Source organism: Coturnix japonica, chromosome 12 (genome assembly GCF_054131305.1).
Source record: "Coturnix japonica strain WE chromosome 12, WE-NBRP24, whole genome shotgun sequence".
Classification (NCBI taxonomy): domain Eukaryota; kingdom Metazoa; phylum Chordata; class Aves; order Galliformes; family Phasianidae; genus Coturnix; species Coturnix japonica.
Window position 1 is genome coordinate 6189557 of NC_140674.1, and position 17811 is coordinate 6207367.

The 17811-nt window shown below is 36.8% G+C and overlaps 1 protein-coding gene across 1 annotated transcript; it reads right to left on the minus strand.

Moving 5' to 3' along the window:
* Window positions 1-1191: 1191 nt before the first annotated feature.
* On the minus strand, window positions 1192-17790 carry RBP1 (retinol binding protein 1). Its single transcript, XM_015871302.3, has 4 exons — window positions 17269-17790; window positions 16534-16712; window positions 5055-5156; window positions 1192-1453 (listed from the first exon to the last, which is right to left on the minus strand). The coding sequence occupies exons 1-4, from the start codon at window positions 17339-17341 to the stop codon at window positions 1400-1402; spliced, it is 408 nt and encodes a 135-aa protein (XP_015726788.1). The 5' UTR covers window positions 17342-17790; the 3' UTR covers window positions 1192-1399.
* Between the last annotated feature and the right edge of the window lie 21 nt (window positions 17791-17811).

Below are 17811 nucleotides of genomic sequence, written 5' to 3' on the forward strand. Positions count from 1 at the left end.
TTTTCTCACATCAATTATTTATACTTCAAATACTGAGATAATTATTTTACACTCATATTTGCACCCACTAAAATTAATGTGTATATTTTGACTTGTTAATGTCAAACAGAAAAAAGCACAATTTCCAAATGAAAATATCATCTATACAGGTAACACCATTAGATACTACATCATCAACTTGTTCAAAAAATATTCTCCTGTTATTAAGGGAGCATCCTGTTTTCTCTCTAGATCATATTACTATGAAGAGCTTCAATTCTCTACCCAATCCTCTGCATTAGATGTATGGTTTAGGATCCTTCTGAATCTTCTTTGGTCTTATGCAAGTCTTATTCCTTAATCATTTGAGGTTCTAATCCTATATCCTGACTTAGTGCTTTAATCATTTTTCTTCTGTAATGGCAGGGGTAGATCAAGTGGTGAATAATCACAGAAACCATGAATAAAATAGTTGAGGATCACACTAAATGATTATTGCTAAATTAAGTTGAAAACAGGTGAAAAGAAGAAAATGTATGACAGAAGTGCTGTTTCCATGAGGGGCCTCCTAAATTAGTGGACATCTTAAACCCACAAAAACGTTTAGAACAATGTACTAGGTTAGTGCTTTTCTGTATGTTGCACGAGAGTATGAGCACAGTGATGGGTCCTAATAAAATCTGAAAATCGTATTGTACAAAGCCATGTTAGCTATCTCTTTCATACAGTGTGAGTACCATTATGTACTTACTAGCAATAACCTTACTGTTTGTTTCATCAGAATAAGAAAGAAAACGAATAGTCAGTCATTGGCTAAGACATTTAGAAAGGAATCGCCTCTTGGCCATAATTCTGTAATTGCTGTTTTCCAGATTATTGATCCATAACCTTACTTAATTTAAGAAATCAAATCTTCAATTTTGGTGGAATACTTTCAGCAAAGTACTGCTCCATTGGAGCTGGTGGTAAAATTCTCACTGGCTTCAGTGAGATGAGAGTTTCCTGTTGGTCACACACTGCAGTTCTCATTCACTTCCCTACAACAATTCATTGCCTGGAAACAATATTACATTAAGGACCCTTGTTAAGGCTATAGAAAGGTGATTTTCATTGTAAGTAAAATATGTGCTCACGTGTCCTTTAACTACAATATCTTGTTTTTTACCAAACAGCCTCAGTTTTGATGTAGTCAAGAATTATGGTACACACCCATTTATAGAGTTTAGTAACTTTAATAGGGTTTTATTTGCAATTATTTATTCAAAACAATTTGTTAAAAATATTTTTGACTATACAGTTCTAATTTAATCTTCATCTCTGTATTAACTCTCATTGTGGATGATGTTCATTACTAGTGCTTGGAGATTTGGTGGCAAGTCTGTACATTCTGCAGTTCTTCACTTCTGTATCAGCAGTAGGCTCACTGTACCTTCTTAAAGACCTGCTTACATTTGACTCCACACACTCTTATTTCCTAGGAAGAAAAAATAATTTTAAAATGACATCTTTTACATAGGACATGTGCATTATATATTCTTTGGTATGTCAAGATTAATTTCAATATGGAATTTCTTATCAAATTAGATTGTATAGATTGTACATAATTTAGTCTGTTTTTAATCCCAATAGTACCACTTGGTTTGTGCTTATTTCCTGGAGAAAGGTGGAGTAAGAGAAGTTATTTGGGTATCTCAGATCTTACAAGACCAAATGTGTTCCAGAGGCATTATTGATTATTTGTGTGTGCAACTGCTTAGGTCTTTGAAATGAGCATTTGCTATTTTGGATGTATAAACAAGGTATTTGGAATGGATCTAAGCAACAAATTCTGAGCCTTTATGTTGATAATCAGTAGTTCAAACTTACAAACCCAGAAAAGCGCCAACAGCCCATTCTAGCAAACCAATGGTCATGGGTAGGATGGGACAGTTAATTGCATTCAAGAGTTGAACTAGGTCTATAAACCACAGCACAGCAGTGAGCTTTAACTGAACTTGACCGTATTAGATGCCTAACGCTGCCCACTGGTCTTCTGTGTCCCATAATAGGTTTTAAGAAATCTTTGCATGCTAATAATTGTTATATTTAACTGCTTATAAAAATGTACGTTGATTTATGAGACCTACTATTGTTCACCTAACATCACTGAAGATGCAGTTTAATCTTCTCTATTACTGAAGGTGTTGACATTACACTTGTTTTGCACAGATTTTGTGGGAGTTTGTGGAGATGCTGACTGGTTTTCCTGGAAGAAGAAAATTGGTGGAACTTCTTAAGGAATGTATAGACAAAGATTATATATGATGCAGCAGAAAGTCTGGACTTCCTATTTCAAGGTAAGACTTAAATAAATTTGTCAGAATATTTTGAGGGAATAGGAGGTGCAGTTAACTGGGAAGTTGTGCACATTTCCTTACATTTCTTTATAAGTGTTAAAATGACCTATTAAGAAGAACTTACACTGGCTCAATAACCTTATTGGCATGTGTTACCAGTCTGTTGTAAAAAGGTGCTTTGTGATGAATTGATGAAACAAGCAGACTGGTACCATGATTTTAGTTGGGACTGGTTTTGTTCACTGTATGTATAGGGAACCCAAAAGAAAGACTGTGCAGTAAGTCCAAAGAGATCTGCTGACAGAGATAAAAGCCTGCAGAGCAGAAGCAATCAATACAATAGAAAATGGCAATAAAACTCAAAAGGAAATGGAGAGTGGTCAAATAAGTCACTCACATAAAACAGAATCCAAGGAGGAAAAAGAACTACAAAGTGCAGATCATAGATTGAAATGGTAAAAATAGGAAGTGACAAACTACTAAAGGATGTGGTACTACTTTCTACAGAACCATGGAAGGAATTAAATTAACACTTGGCTCATTGTGTAAAGTTCAATAGCATCATAAAACCATTGAAGTATCAATTTTTTAGAGGTAACTGCCCATTGTATCAAAGTACTCTCAGGAGTACAGGGCCCAGTAATCTTGGCTGATCAAAAGTAAGATACTAAATGGAACTATTTCACTGCATGTGTAATGGAGAGAGTTATATTAATGAGGATTCAGAGGAATAAAGAGGACATCATTTTAAGTTCATGAAATATAAAATGTGATAAAACATTGGGGACTGGCTTCTAAAATATTTGGTTACTTCTTTTGCATGAAGTAACTGTACAGGCTTTTGGGAACATGATGGGCAGATCACGGTGAATTGTACAAGTGTGAGTTAGTGCATGGATACCTGTATGTGCTGGCAGGTATGACATAGTTCTCTTCACAGCCTTTTGAAGCAAAAGCATCAGATCAGTCAGGTTATGTTAGGGTACCTAAAGTAGCACTAGACAACAGTGGCACCAGAATCTGAATGTATGACTTCTCAGATATGACTCTTGACAGGTTTAAGCATAAAAAATGGTCTGGCCTGCAGGTTCATGGCCAGGTTGTATTGGCTAGTGCATGAGTCAGAGTAAAGACAGCAGAAGTCTAGACTGAAAAAAACAAGAAGTGTTGGGAGTAGTAAATAGAAAGAGAGAAAGATTGCAGGGGGACAAGAACCTGGACTTTCCAAAATGGAGGCCAAAGAAATCTGAGAGCAACTAGTGCCATCGCTTTATGCAGGTTAAGAGCAGCAAGGAATAAGCTGAGCTTCAAGGTCAGAAACAGCGTGGCTAATTGCAACCTCTTTGCTAGCAGATTCTGAAATGACTTGGGGTCACAGCACCAAGTGCTGTTAATCTGGGAGGTAGTGTGGAACTGCTCTTGTGTTTACGTGCAGAATGAGGGAATGTTTTGTCCTGCTTTTATCAGTATTCATCTTGCAGCAGGCTGTTAGTTGCAGAGGCACGGTGCACTGTGGAGCTGTACTCCTGACCCTCTGCTCTTTAGCAGTTTCATATGAGTTCCAACTCTGAGAAAACTGCTATTCCCAAGAACTTCCATAGTTCCCCACATGATCTCTAATTCCAGGTGACAGGATGAGGCACTTCCAGGTTCCAGCAGTGATGGTAGCCTTCCTCTCTCTCCCATTTGAGTTATTAATTGAAACTCACTTTCTTACTATTATCTTAACATTCTTTTAACATTTGTACTAAATTTGTAATCTCTCCTTTCTTAGTTGGATCATTTTTCTTTCCTTTTCCTTGAAAGAAGGAGGAAGGGGCTCCCTTCTCCTGTTGCACTTGAAACTGTGACACATATACACAGGAAATTCTGCAGTCTCATTTTCATTGCTTCACCTCTACTTCTGTTGAGGCCATGACTGCAACTGTAAATTTACTTCCATCCTTGGTTACATCAAGTATGTAGTCCAGATGGCAAGGTCTATCACATACATTCCTTCTCCATACTTGTTTCTGGGACCTCTACTATTTCTTATTTAGTATTAAGAGGCTTAGGGTACTTTTGCAAAGATTTCATTTATAACAGTTTCTGATTTGGATATTTAGAGAATATTAATTTAGAGTGTTGAATGCTAACAGTACTGAGCACAGGAATGAAATTAAAGTTGGATTTATTATCTCAGCAGGAAGAGTGCATTTTATCCTATATGATGAGTATGCTATGAAGAGCTATGTAAAAAAAGAATAGGCATCTTCTTTCAGATCCTGTTAACTTGGAAAGATGGAAATGGTGATCAGAGAGAACATGACATTTCAAAAGCTTAATTGCTTTTTTATTTCTCTGGGCTATGATGTAGTTTGGGCTGTAACTATTTTAAAAGAACAATGGTACATTTTCCCCTTGCAGCTTAGTGTTGGGTGTGTAATTTTACAAGCTCCCATACTGTGTATTTCACAGAGTGTACAAGAACCATTCTGTTAAATGGTTTCCTCAGCATAAACATTTCAAACTGGTATGTCTGAACTGACAATTATCAGAAACAGTACCGCTTTGAAACGAGGCAGTCTTTGTAAGGAACTTGAAAGAATAATGGTGCCAAATTAAATTGTTACTTTAGAAGCAAGTCAAATACAGCACCAGTACTTAATTATGTCAAAGAATGCCAAGATAACACAGCACTAAATCTAGCCATTTCAGTAAATAAAAGGATGGCACTTAGTACCCATTATATGATCTTACCAGATGCATTTCATCTCCTTCAATCCACTGAGTCCAACCACGATCTTCTTTTTCTCCTTTCTGTACACAAAGTAACTTATCTCCATCCCAAGAAACTGTGGTCTAAGAAAATGGGCACGTTCAGCATTACTGTGGTATGTCATGATATTTTGATTAGTTTCCTTAAAGAAAAACTGCTCTCTAACATAATAGACTAATGAACCTCATCAGAAGAATAATTGTGGAGTATTGTAGTACTTAGGATAATTAGAAAAGAAATTTGCTTCAAGAGCAAGTTGCTTCCCAACTGCCTGTCAAAACCTGTGAGGTTGAGATAAAGCCATTTAAGTGCAAGAAAAAAAATCACATAAAAACCATTATGTAAGAGTGCACTTCTTTTTCCTTGCTGACAGATACAACAGCAAAAGGGATATACAGCCTAATACTGTATTTGTAAGAATAGCTAAAAACCTGACATTCAGGTCTTTTTCCACCACAAGGACTGCTCAGCTGATCTAAGTGAACACAGTGCCCACTTACTGGTAGCCTCAGTTATACAAGAAAGACTTGTAAATACTGGCTTTTTCCCGCCACCCCATATCTTCATCTGTCTTCTGTCATTGAGCAGAGTCGTAAGAAGTATTAGTAAATACTTCTTTGTTTAGCTGGAGCAGTAGTTGAGCCAGGACTGATAGAATACCAGTAAGGTGTTGCAAGATGTAGCACAGCACTTTCATGAATACCTGCACTACCTTGAGTAGATCAGTAGAACTTATTAACATTACTTAAATGTATGAGAGTGCATCCTTCCACTTGTTGCTGTGGCTAGTCTTTATTAACAGTATGTTTTTCACTTCTCTGTAAGATACAAAGAGTTTTTGTAGAGGGAAAGGAAAGATTAATGGCAATTTGTGCTGCATTAGGATAGCTTAGCACAAATATTAGTACACTGCTTTAAAACCAGCTTGAATGAAATTAATCTGAGGAATAGCTACAGAATTACTGTCTACCTTGTGTAAATCTTCAGGCCACTACCTGTATAAGCAGCCAGATATAGATAAATTCTGATATATCATTAAAGGAAAACTTAATGCATCCATCCTGTGTGGTTTCTAAGGAAAGAAGCCACCCTATGTTTTTCATCTATGAATTGAAGAACTATGCAGACCTATTTATTTAATTTGTGCATGTCACAAGCAATTAATTCTTAAATGATAACCATGATAACCACCATCTATAAATGAGTACAGCCAGCATTCTCCACCCATGGGAAGCTTTAGGGTAGACAAGCATGGAAAATGAATCACCAGAAAGAGTGCCAGCAAAAATGATCGTAGGCATGGCACTATGAGTGATTCAGTATGGTCTCTTTGCACCATACAGGGCTTCTTAAGAATCACAGAATCGTAGCATGACCTGGATTGAAAAGGACCACAATGATCATCCAGTTTCAACCCCCTGCTGTGTGCAGGGTCACCAACCAGCAGACCAGGCTGCCCAGAGCCACATCCAGCCTGGCCTTGAATGCCTCCAGGGATGGGGCATCCACAACTTCCTTGGGCAACATGTTCCAGTGCGTCACCACCCTCTGGGTGAAAAACTTCCTCCTAATATCCAACATAAACCTCTCCTGTCTCAGTTTTTTTTTCAAGATTCCACCATGATCCACATCACTATCCACCCTTGTAAGCAGCTGTTCCCCCTTCTGTTTATACGCTCCTTTCAATTATTGGAAGGCCACAATGAGGTCTCCCTGCAGCCTTCTCCAAGCTAAACAAGCCCAGTTCCCTCCACCTTTCCTCATAGGAGAGATGCTTCAGCCTCTGATCATCTTAGTGGCCCTCCCCTGGACCTGTTCCAAGAACTCCACAAAAGCCAGACTTATTTGTCCTCACTAAAAATCTCTCTGATTTGTAAAATGAATTGGCATTTTTTCTGTTCAGTCATATAAAATGATGCATTTAAACCTAGTAGTAGATAACACTTAAAAAAATGCTATCTCCTTTCAATGTTTAAAATGCTAATACAAGGAGGGACAACACATTGTGGCAAAGCTGTAGTTAAGAGAGTTAACGTAGTTGCCATTGTTCATATCCTTTTACATATCTATTTTGAATCTATGGATATCCAGGTGGAGAGTAGTAGATAACAAATAACACTAAGTATCTCAAAGGCTTTCTGATGATTCTAAACCATGAATATATCAGAAAGTGAACTTTATTTCTGCCAGTGACTTACAGATGCAAGAGATACTGGGGAATAAGTCATTTCTATATGCAGATTTTCTTAGTAGCGGTACTTATTTCTATCCATTAAGCACTAGCTTAATCATAGATAAATTGTTAGATTAGCTGTAAAGTTAAATTTCGCACCATTACATGTGAGTTCCAAGGCAATAAACCATGATAAAATCAGATCCAACATTATTAGAACTACTCACATGCAAAGTCAGTTACTGTGCAAGTTACTAGTTTTGATATTTCACCGGTTTAATAGACTTGGGGACAATAGAAAAATGTTTGTAGCAACACAAAGAACTTTTTCAGCCTCTGAGAGTTTTAAAAAACATTTTCATCTCAGAAAACACACTTCTTTTTCTCTTTGTTGTTTGTTTTTTCTAATCAAGATTAGATACTGCTTTTGGTGATTCAGAGACAACTACAGAGACTAGAATGTCACAGACCATTAACCATGCCATTTTATCAGAATTCCCAGATGTTATCCCTTTGCTTCCTTTTCAGAAATATAACTACTGATGGGATGTGAGGACACCATAGAGTTTCTGATTTTTGTATTTGCTATGAAGGTTATCAAGGACAGAATATATTATATTGCAAAGGAATGTAATGTTATCTTCTTTGTTAGCAGAAACAACTGATTCATAACAGTAAGATTAATTGGTAGCATTTTTATATTTTCTTTCTGTAGGTCATATTCTAAATTCTGATATAAGACCCAAGTAATACAAAAGATAGAAATTTCTCTTTTAAGTCAGATCAAAGAGGAAAAGTAAGTTCTTCAGTTCCAAATATCTCTACCGAGACAGTGAAGTATTAGTTGAGATTGGAATTGTTATGGCTGTTGTAAGCGCACTGTTTGCTGCCAATAATCTACCCTTTCCCAGCAGCAAGGCAGCAATACTTGCCTTAGAGCATTTCCAAATATTTGAGCCAGAACATAATAACATTCCAAAAATATCAGTAAATATTGGTCCTTTTGTTGTAAAGAAGAAGAACAATTGTCTTAGAGTTCTTCTTTTGGCATAGACACTCTCCTTGCTCCTTTCTTTGTTTATATGGAATATTTTTTTCAGTGACTACTGACTGGGAGAAACACTGTAGCTCTATAAACGTAGACTTTCTTTTGCGTTCATAACTGCTACTGCTGTTCATATTTTAAGTGAGAAAATAAACTATTTATGTATTCCCTACCACTTTTCACATTCTCCAGAGAGTCCCTTTAAATTCCCCTGTTAACAACAACATAATGGCAGCATAAAGAAAAAAAATGTCTGGAAGAAACAAAAAATGGTGGGGAGATAATACAGGCAATTAAGAACTTGAAACAGGTGGTGATTGAATTCTCTTAGGTCTTCAAATTCTGTATTATGCTGATTTTCTTTTAAAGCTTTATTCTTGCAGCTTAAGTTCTTCCCTTGCTTCACCCGAAGATGAACAGCGTGATAGAACTTGTAAGAAATGTACTATGTGTCATTAATCAGTATATCATTTCAATGAGCTATAAAAACACTAGCACCATGCAGTCAGCAATTAGAGGATAATACTGATCAAGGATTTCTTGCTTATGTTCTTTACCTCATTGCTTGCTTACTGAGAGATCAAACTGCAACCTAGGGCTGATGTATCTTGAGAGAAATATATGTAATTCTATAGGAAACATCAGCAGAAAATGTTGATTAATGTGATTAGTGGACATTGTGTTTAATGGTCTTTCTTCAATTTGACTTATCTCAAAAATTCTAACCAACAATATTGTACCCTTTTTGTATTAAATGAGTTCTTGACATATAACCACACACTGTAATTAAGAGAGAGAAGAGGCCAATGTTGTGTCTTTTGCCAGGGGTCCCAAAGACTGATGGTATTTCAGCCTGCTAGAAAGAGATGGATTATTTTACAAAGAACTCTACTGTATACAAGCTGACAAAAGAACACGTTGAGAGTAGCCCTGCTGAGAAGGACTTAAGGGTTCAGGCTGGTGAAAAAGTGAATATGAGCCAGCAGTGTGTGCTCACAGTCCAGAAGGCCAAGGTTATTCTGGTTTCCATCATTAGAAGAGTGGCCAGCAGGGTAAGGAAGGTGATTGTTCTCTGTTCCACCTTTGTGAGGCCCCAGCTGAAGTACTGCATCCATGTCCAGGGCCCCCAACACAGGAAGGATGTGAAGATTTTGGAGAGGGTCCACAGGAAGACCATGAGGATGATCCAAGGAACAGAGCTCCCCTCATGTGAAGATAAGCTGAAGGAACAGAGCCTGTTCAGCATGGAGAAGGCTGTGAGGAGATCTCATTGCAGCCTTCCAGTATTTAAAGAGGGTTTATAAACATGAGGGAATTCAACTTTTTACATGGGTAGACAGTGATAGAACAAGGGGAAATGGTTTTAAAGTAAAGGAAGAGAGATTTAGATTAGATGTTGGAGGAAGTTCATTACTGAGATAGCAATGAGGTGCTGTAGAGGCTCAGAGAGGTTGTGGATGCCTTGTCCCTGGAGGTTTTTAAGGCCAGCTGGATGGGGCCCTGGGCAATCTGATCTAGCACTAGATCAAGTGGCAGTAACAGCAGTGAAACCTTGCCAAATTACAGAAGATAATACTTCTAGCTTCTGGTAGTAAGGCACACTGACCTACAGCCAGATATACTCAATTGTGTAATTTACTGTAATACTCATCAAACAAACTCATTTATCAGAAAAATATGTATTTCCCAGTTATGTCAGATTGCATAAACATTTGATGTTGGCACTGCACAGTGTTTCATATTCCCACATTGGCTGTTCCTTATGTGCTAGCTTGTGTTGTGTGCTGTCCAGCTGAAGATATCTGGTGTATTTTACAGGCGAATGAAATGCAATTTTTTTCCTTAAGTATCCAATGAACATTTTTTGCTGATGCTACATAGATTTTTGACATACTACATTTACAAATATGAATTGCAGCTACCATCTTTCATCACAAATGTTATTGATTTCCCATCTTTGGGAGAAACACAGCAGTACAGTTTCCATTTTTCTTCTGCTTCCTTTCACAGTGTTGTATCTATATTACAGTGCAGAAAATGACTGCAGTGCCCTAAGACTGTGTGATACAATCCATGCTCTGTCTCAACTCAGTAATTCTGTGCTTATGGGAATGACTAGTCATTTTACAACTGTAATTATGATTTAGGAAAAAATTAAACTATGGAAAGCAATTGTTTGGATCAGATAGCTGGTACAGGAAAATCCACATTGAGATGTATTCTACATCTCCAAATAATGTATTCTAGAATTTCCAGTCAAACACAGCAATATATAATAGTAGATATTAATTAGATGCTCAAGATAAAACTTTTTCACCTGAACTGTCAAGGTGACATAATAACAGCTCATAAGCAGTTCTCAGGTAAAATATTCACCATTTGAAGTGTTGATGGAATAAACTACTGTTGATATCACAGCCAGTGTAATGTAATGGTGAAGATGAATTCATTAACATCATAGTCACTACCTGTGACCTTTTGCAAAGGAGGCATGCTCTACATTGCTAACAGGAGGGCAACAATTATGTTAAGCATCTGTCACCTCTCCAGCCAGTAACTTGTTTGATCTCACCAAATCTCTATCTGGCAGGTTGTCGACAGATAAAATACTGAGAAAAAGCACACCCAAGCAAAAAAAAAAAAAAAAAAGCATGTTTTTCTTTTGCTCTTTAATTAAGTGCAGTTAGTTTTCTAAGAAAAGTCTGATCCAGAAATACTGGGAACATGTAGAAATCAAATCAAGGAATGAAAACTATAGGTAATTTTTCAAAGAACCCCAAGTTAGACAAGACATCCACCATAACAGTTTGGAGATTCTAGAGTCAAAAAATACATCTGTCATTAAAACATTCAATTACTTTCCAATGCTACTTAAAGCAACCTTCTATCTTCTTGCAATTATTTTTTCAAAGTGGATTTTTTTTGTTTAGGTCCATGTTTACCTCAGTCATTTTAAGGACTTCTGAAGCAAATCTTACTAAGTTGGGTAATTTCCTTTCTCCTTCTCTACAAGCTCTATGACAAACTGTAGCAAATTTCAGTAGGTTAGACCATAACAGCCAGAACTGATTTAAAGTTTTAAGGGTCCATAACAGTTAAGCAATATTTGCCATAATTAAGATTTTATTTTATTTTTTTCTTTTTTTGAGTTTTGATAGATTTGGGGAAAAAAAAAGACTTACTGAACTAAGTACTTGGAGTTAGGAAATTCCAGTCACCTGCAGCGAGATGGAATTGCACAATTCCAGGAAGGTTTGCCATATGGGAAGACAGAGTAATAGCTCTGGATTCTGGCTCTGAGTGTCTGGCTTCAATGTGATCTGCAGCAGCCAGGCACTTCAGTTGTAAGAAAGCTGCTGTACTCTTCTACTATAGCCCACTCATTTTCAAACTCAGCCCATCTTTTTCATGGATAGTTGTTTGCAACCCAGTTGAAAGGCTGGGCAATGATATGAGGTTTTTAGTTGTGGCAGTCCAGGCTTCAGTGAGACTTTGTAGACTACAGTTGTAATTCTGAAGGCTCCTGCTCAGACCAAGTTGGGTGGCTGAAATGCAAAGCTGAGACACGGGACAGTTCAGACTGGAGAAGACAGAGGAGATCTTATCAGTTTTTATAAACATGTGGGGGAGGAATGAAGAGGATGGGGGTCAGGCACTTTTCAGCAGTGTTCAGTGACAGGAAAAGGGGCAACAGGCACAAACCAGAACATGGGAAGTTCCACCTTCTCAGATGCTTACAAAGCACCAGAACAAGCTGCTCATAGAAGTTGTGGTCTCCTCTGGAGAAATTCAAAACCTGCCTGGACGCTTTCCTGTGTAACCTTCCCTACTGAACCTGCTTTAGCAATGGAGATGGACTAGAAAATCTCTAGAGGTCCCTTCCAGCCCCTGTGATTCTGAGTGCACGAATCAGCATGCTACGGACTGTAAATGGAAGTCCTGAAAGATGCAATTATAGAGATGTATCACCAAGAGCTACTCATCAGGACAAGGTCTCTACCTTCTAGCAAACTGGCACTATGGCTTTATTATTATTATTTTTTTTTCCAGTTGTTCTGATTCTTGACTGTTCTGGCTCTGACTTACTATATTTGAGAACAAAGTAGCAGTGTGCTGGAAAATGTAAGCAGCTTCAAATAAGGTCACTAATGTAGTTAAGAACTTAAATGGAAAGAGACTGCTTTAATAAGACATTATCAACATACATTGGTTAATAGGTTCCAAAGTACAAATTATTTGAAGATCTATATGATCTTAAAATTTGATTCAGAAATATGAATGGCCTACATCCTATTACTCTTCCTCCTACCTTAAGTTTTAATTAAGATACTCAATTTTTCTTGTCTATGTAAAAGCATCTTAGGATGATAAAGATAAACATCTACAAAAGAGAAGTCTGATATTCTAAAAAAACTGCAGAAACATTCCTTAATTACTAGGATGATTTATCTATTGAGAGAAATTAACTGCTGTTTGTTCTGTTTATGATCATTCTATGAATTCCAGTCACTCTTTCCAAAATCTAACAAATTATTCTATTTGTATTGAAAATTAATTAAGAAATCAAGTTATTATTATAGTATTATAGCTCAGGGATCAATTTGAAATAAGGATTCACTGTAACATCTTCCAAAGAGACAGAACTCCAAAAACGAAATATGCGGGCTTATTTTGTCTCTGCAACAGGAAAACATCTATTAAACATTCTCCATCAGAAAAAGGAGTGATAGGATTCCTAGACCTGATAGCAATATATCGTTTCTGGAGAGAGGCTATATGTGTTTAGCTATCCTGTAGCTAGGGAGGATGCTAAACCCTTTATCAGTCTTTTGTTCCCATACCAACTTCAGTTAAACCCAGTAAAAGCAGCTATAAATCTAACCTCCCATTTAATCATTTCTGCTGTAAGCCAAGCAGCAACAGAAACTCACAGAGTTAACTAATAGGAAAATGGTGGTAGCACAATATAGAACATTTCTCAGCTGTTTCTGGTGCTGCCACATGTGACATATCATAATGGGTATCTATAACTATAGAACTCTGAAATGTGTTTGTGCCATTGCAGACTTGCCCAGATCATTATGAAAGACAAGTTGGTTAAAATGTGGGTGTTCTGTACCAGACTGATAAGCTTACTGAAGTTCACTATAGTAAAAAAATAAAAAATGAGACTTTTAGAAGCGTTGCTTCAGTGATTGTCAGTATCTTCATTCCTAGCAATCAGAATTGCAATGACAAGTTTTAAATCAAAGGGAATGCTGCTGTCAGGGTCAAAACTTAAATGTTCAAATTGTTTATTTTGAATCCTTGCTCATTGGAGCAAAGAGGGAAAGGCAGACACATTCCAGGCTTTGGATGAGTAGAATAAGCATTCTGGTTAGTACATCATGTTTTATTTCTTAGTAATGGTTATTTTGTTATTGAAATAAAACTGTAAGAACCTTAAAAAATATTAATAATAATAATGACTTGCATATACCCTATGTCAGAAAAAGATTAGCAAACAACAAATGTAATTCACTTTGTGCAAGGATCAATTCTAAGACACTAACTGTTTAAATTAATTTGCATAACCAATTTGCTCCCTGTGTAAATTTAGCAAGATGCAATTGTACATAACACTAACAGTTTGTCACTTAAAAAGGAGTTTGGTAAGTCAGGTTCTCAGGTTTTCATCTGATTGTTTCTGCTTGCACACTACATTACTATCTCCCAGAGTTTTCCAGATGCATGTAAAGCTGGAATGCTGAACACATTCAAAACCAACCTGCTCACAAAGCCTTCAGAATGTTAGCAGTGTTTTTGTGAGTAAATGGCTCAAAGCCTGGAGTTAGTCTCAGGTAGTAGACATGAATCTAGCACTGTGACATTTGAAGTTAATGACATCTTAATGTGTAAGACAAAATATTCTAGAGATCTCATCTGACATCATGGCACAAATGCACTGAACATATCACTTACTGATAACGTGCAGTAATGCCAAAAAGGCATGCAGTATGAAACAAAAACAAACAAACAAAAAGAAAAGAAACAGCTCCTCTGCTTAGGCACAGAGACTGAACCAGAGTTTGAGAGAGCCTGAGACAGATCCAAAACTGGAAATCTGTTTGCTGGAGCCTCAGAGAGGTTGACTGAATAAACATTCTTTACTTGGAACCAGTAGTTTGTAAAAGGTCTGAAACACAAAACTACATGAAAATTACTCCCTCTGAATTAAAATCCATAAAATTTAGATTTTATCCCAGTAAGAAGCTGGGAATTCCCTGGGAATATTACTGCAGAGAGAGGGAGCGGTAGATCTGAGAGAAGACTAGAAGAATATACACATATACACAAAGACATCTCCCATCAGTTATTATTTTAGAACAAAGCTTTTTCCAGTGTAGTAAATGAGAAAATACTTAGATAGAAGCTCAAATGCTCAAATTGAAGTAATTTTTAGAAAGAAAATGACAACATTTGTGGAGGTATAGAAATGACAGAGCTGAACCACGGGGATCCAGTAAAGACATATATTGCTGATCTTCCATCTTACTAAAAAGAAACAATTCATTTTGCATCTTCTCATTCTGTGAGGACTCCCTACCAAAATTCCAAGTGAAACTAGTGCATGCTTTTTCTAACAGCAAAGTATTCATTGCAATGCCTACTCTAAACCAGATTAACAATTGTGGATTCCATTTGCGGAATTAAAGGAGCCCTGCTGAAATAACAGTTTGAAACAGTTTAATGAGCCATGTAATGTTAATAGGAGTTTATTCTGACCTTGCAGCAGTATAAATCAAATTATGCCCTGAGTACCTTAAGTTCAATGAAGTTTTCCTGAAAACAAAAACATTTCTTGCTTGGAATACAGGGAATATAAACTGTCTTATTGGCAGCACCTTGCCCATTATTAGTGCTTTCTCCTGAGTGGGCAGCTCTTCCAATGCTTGGTTTTACAAAACAGAGAAATGTTATGTTCTTAAGCAGAAAGTCTTCACTTTCCAAGATAAATAATATCATAGAAGTACTAATATCACCACTGTCCTTTAAGAAAATGGAGTCATCCAAAAATGTGCTGCCGAAAAGAAGGTGATGGTTAAAGATGGAATAAAACAAAACTGCTGAGGTTTGTCCATCCAAATGACCTCAGATAAGCTTCCAGCAGTAACCAAGTGACCAGCAACTATAAAGAAAATAATGCTAAGTGAAATCAAGAAAGGCAGCCTATATTGTCTGACACAGTTTGAGAGAACTCATTGCAGGCATGTGCTAGCAAAATTACTTCATTCTGCCAGGTATAGGATGTCTAAGACTTTCTTCAGGTTCATATTTGTTCAGCAGATCTGGACTTCTTTATCCTGATGAAGAGCCTTCCAGAAATCAAATGATAATCATATGATATTAGGCCACTTTCCTTTAGCACATACACTTCACCTTTCCGCATTTTTTTTTTCCCCCTGTTCTACTCTGTCATGCTCTTACCCTCTGTAAGAAGGAGTACAAGAGTGATTAGTTGAGAACCTTGCTTACTGCTCACCTGTCCCTTTTTCCCCCTGTTCTTCCGGGTCATTCACTCTCCTGCCATTAACAGAGCAAAAGTAAGTCAGCATAGTCTAGCGTTAGAGAATAGTATGCTGCATACAGAAACATCTTTCTAAGAACAGAAACCTATTAATTCTATTTTGTATTACTTTCTATATTCCCTGCTGAAATAATTTTCTTTTGCTTATCATCTTCACTGTAGGATGTCACAGGCATCATGCTCTCAAACACAAAAGAAAATGTCCAGCTGTATATATATATAAAGAACTAATTAACATGTCAGCTCTGCCACATACACCCAGAAAGGAATGAACGTAGAAAAGCAACAGCTTTTAAGCACCTGACCATTGTTGCAGATGGGGAAGGATACCTGACCCTGCAATGAGTTGATTTCTTTTGCTGTAATGCATTTATCAGTGAAGAGATTCTGAAAATCTGAATGCAGATGTCTTTCAGACTAACAGATATTCCAGAATAACTGGGAACACTGAAGTTACTATTCATTAATTGCTAGAACTTTGTCATGATTCTAACTACAATCACTTTCCATCAATGTAAAGGCATGCTAAAAACCATGCATGTCTCAACAGATTGAGAAGTGTAATTTTGGAAATAGCCACAAAAAAAAAAAAAAAAAATGGCTGTAAATGTGGTCTATGCAAAACCTTAATAGCCTTGTTTTTATTTTGTCAGTTGTTACAGTTCTAATTCTTACCATGCATTTGCGATCATCCACTCCAGCTAAATCCTCCTCAAACTCCTTTCCTACATCAAATTCCATGATGTAGTTCCTAAAAGTGCTTAGCGTTTTAATAATCATATGATCTCCATTCTGAAGGATTTCTTTGTCAGGTTTTAGCAAGTTTGCTATTTTTCTTACAGCAACATTTACATCTGAAAAAGAAAAAAAAAAAAAAAGAGTTACTTTAATCCACAAATATCTACCACAGAAAGAGGCTTGTAACTCTTGGGAGAAATGAGGTGAACAATGAAATGTCCTGATCTTTAAGGACAGCTTGTTTATGAAGAAAGAGTCCACTGCCTTGTTCTGTTAATTGCATACATGTCTTGATTTGCTACTTGTATTTGAGTTAATAAGGGTACTAGTGTTTCTACAGGAATACTGGCAATTTGCATATTTCATCACATGCAAACACACAAAACTGCATCAAGCACATTACCACCTCTTTTCCAAATTGTGTTTGGGTTTTAAATTTGAAGTCTGCAATTTACCTTTTTCACCTACGTAGTTTAGTCACTACAAATGGAAACTCCGTGATGTTAAAAAGTAGACTGCTTAAGAGAATTTTGACAGAGAATTCTTAGCTCCTGAAGAAACTGTTTTGCACAAAAATGCTCTATGACTACACAAGTAAAATAGAATCATGTGAAAATTAAGATAGTTTGAATTTATTGATTGTTTATTAAAGAAACATGAAGGCAACCTTACCCAGTGCTTTGAGATACTCCTCAAAATTGTCATTACTGATCATTTTCCAGTAACCATTGAAATCTGCAGGCATCCCTACTTCAGGTAATTGTCAAAATCAGCCTCAGGTTCTGCACCTTACAGCTCACTGCCTTTCTTTGAGGCACATCTGAACTCCAGTTTCTTTTATCTGGTTTTTAGACCACGTAGCTATGCAAGTCCTTCTAATCCGATTATTGTTGAAGTGTTGCCTTTAAATCCTTCCACAAGGCTGAACCTCTGAGATTTCTACTGACAGCTGGATGACTTGATTTAAACAAAACCATAACAACTTATTTTTTTAAAGCCACTAAGAAATAAGATCTTTTAAATGGCTTTAGTTTAGGTTATTAGCCAAGGCTATACAAGAGCATAAGTCTCTTAGGTATGTCATGTTTTCTGTCATGTCCTTTCAAATGGTACATGCTGAGCTTCATGCCTTTATTATCAAAGTACCCCTCCATTTTGGCACAAGACCTGTATTATTTTCCATCTTACTCATTTACTAAAAGATTATGCTGAATT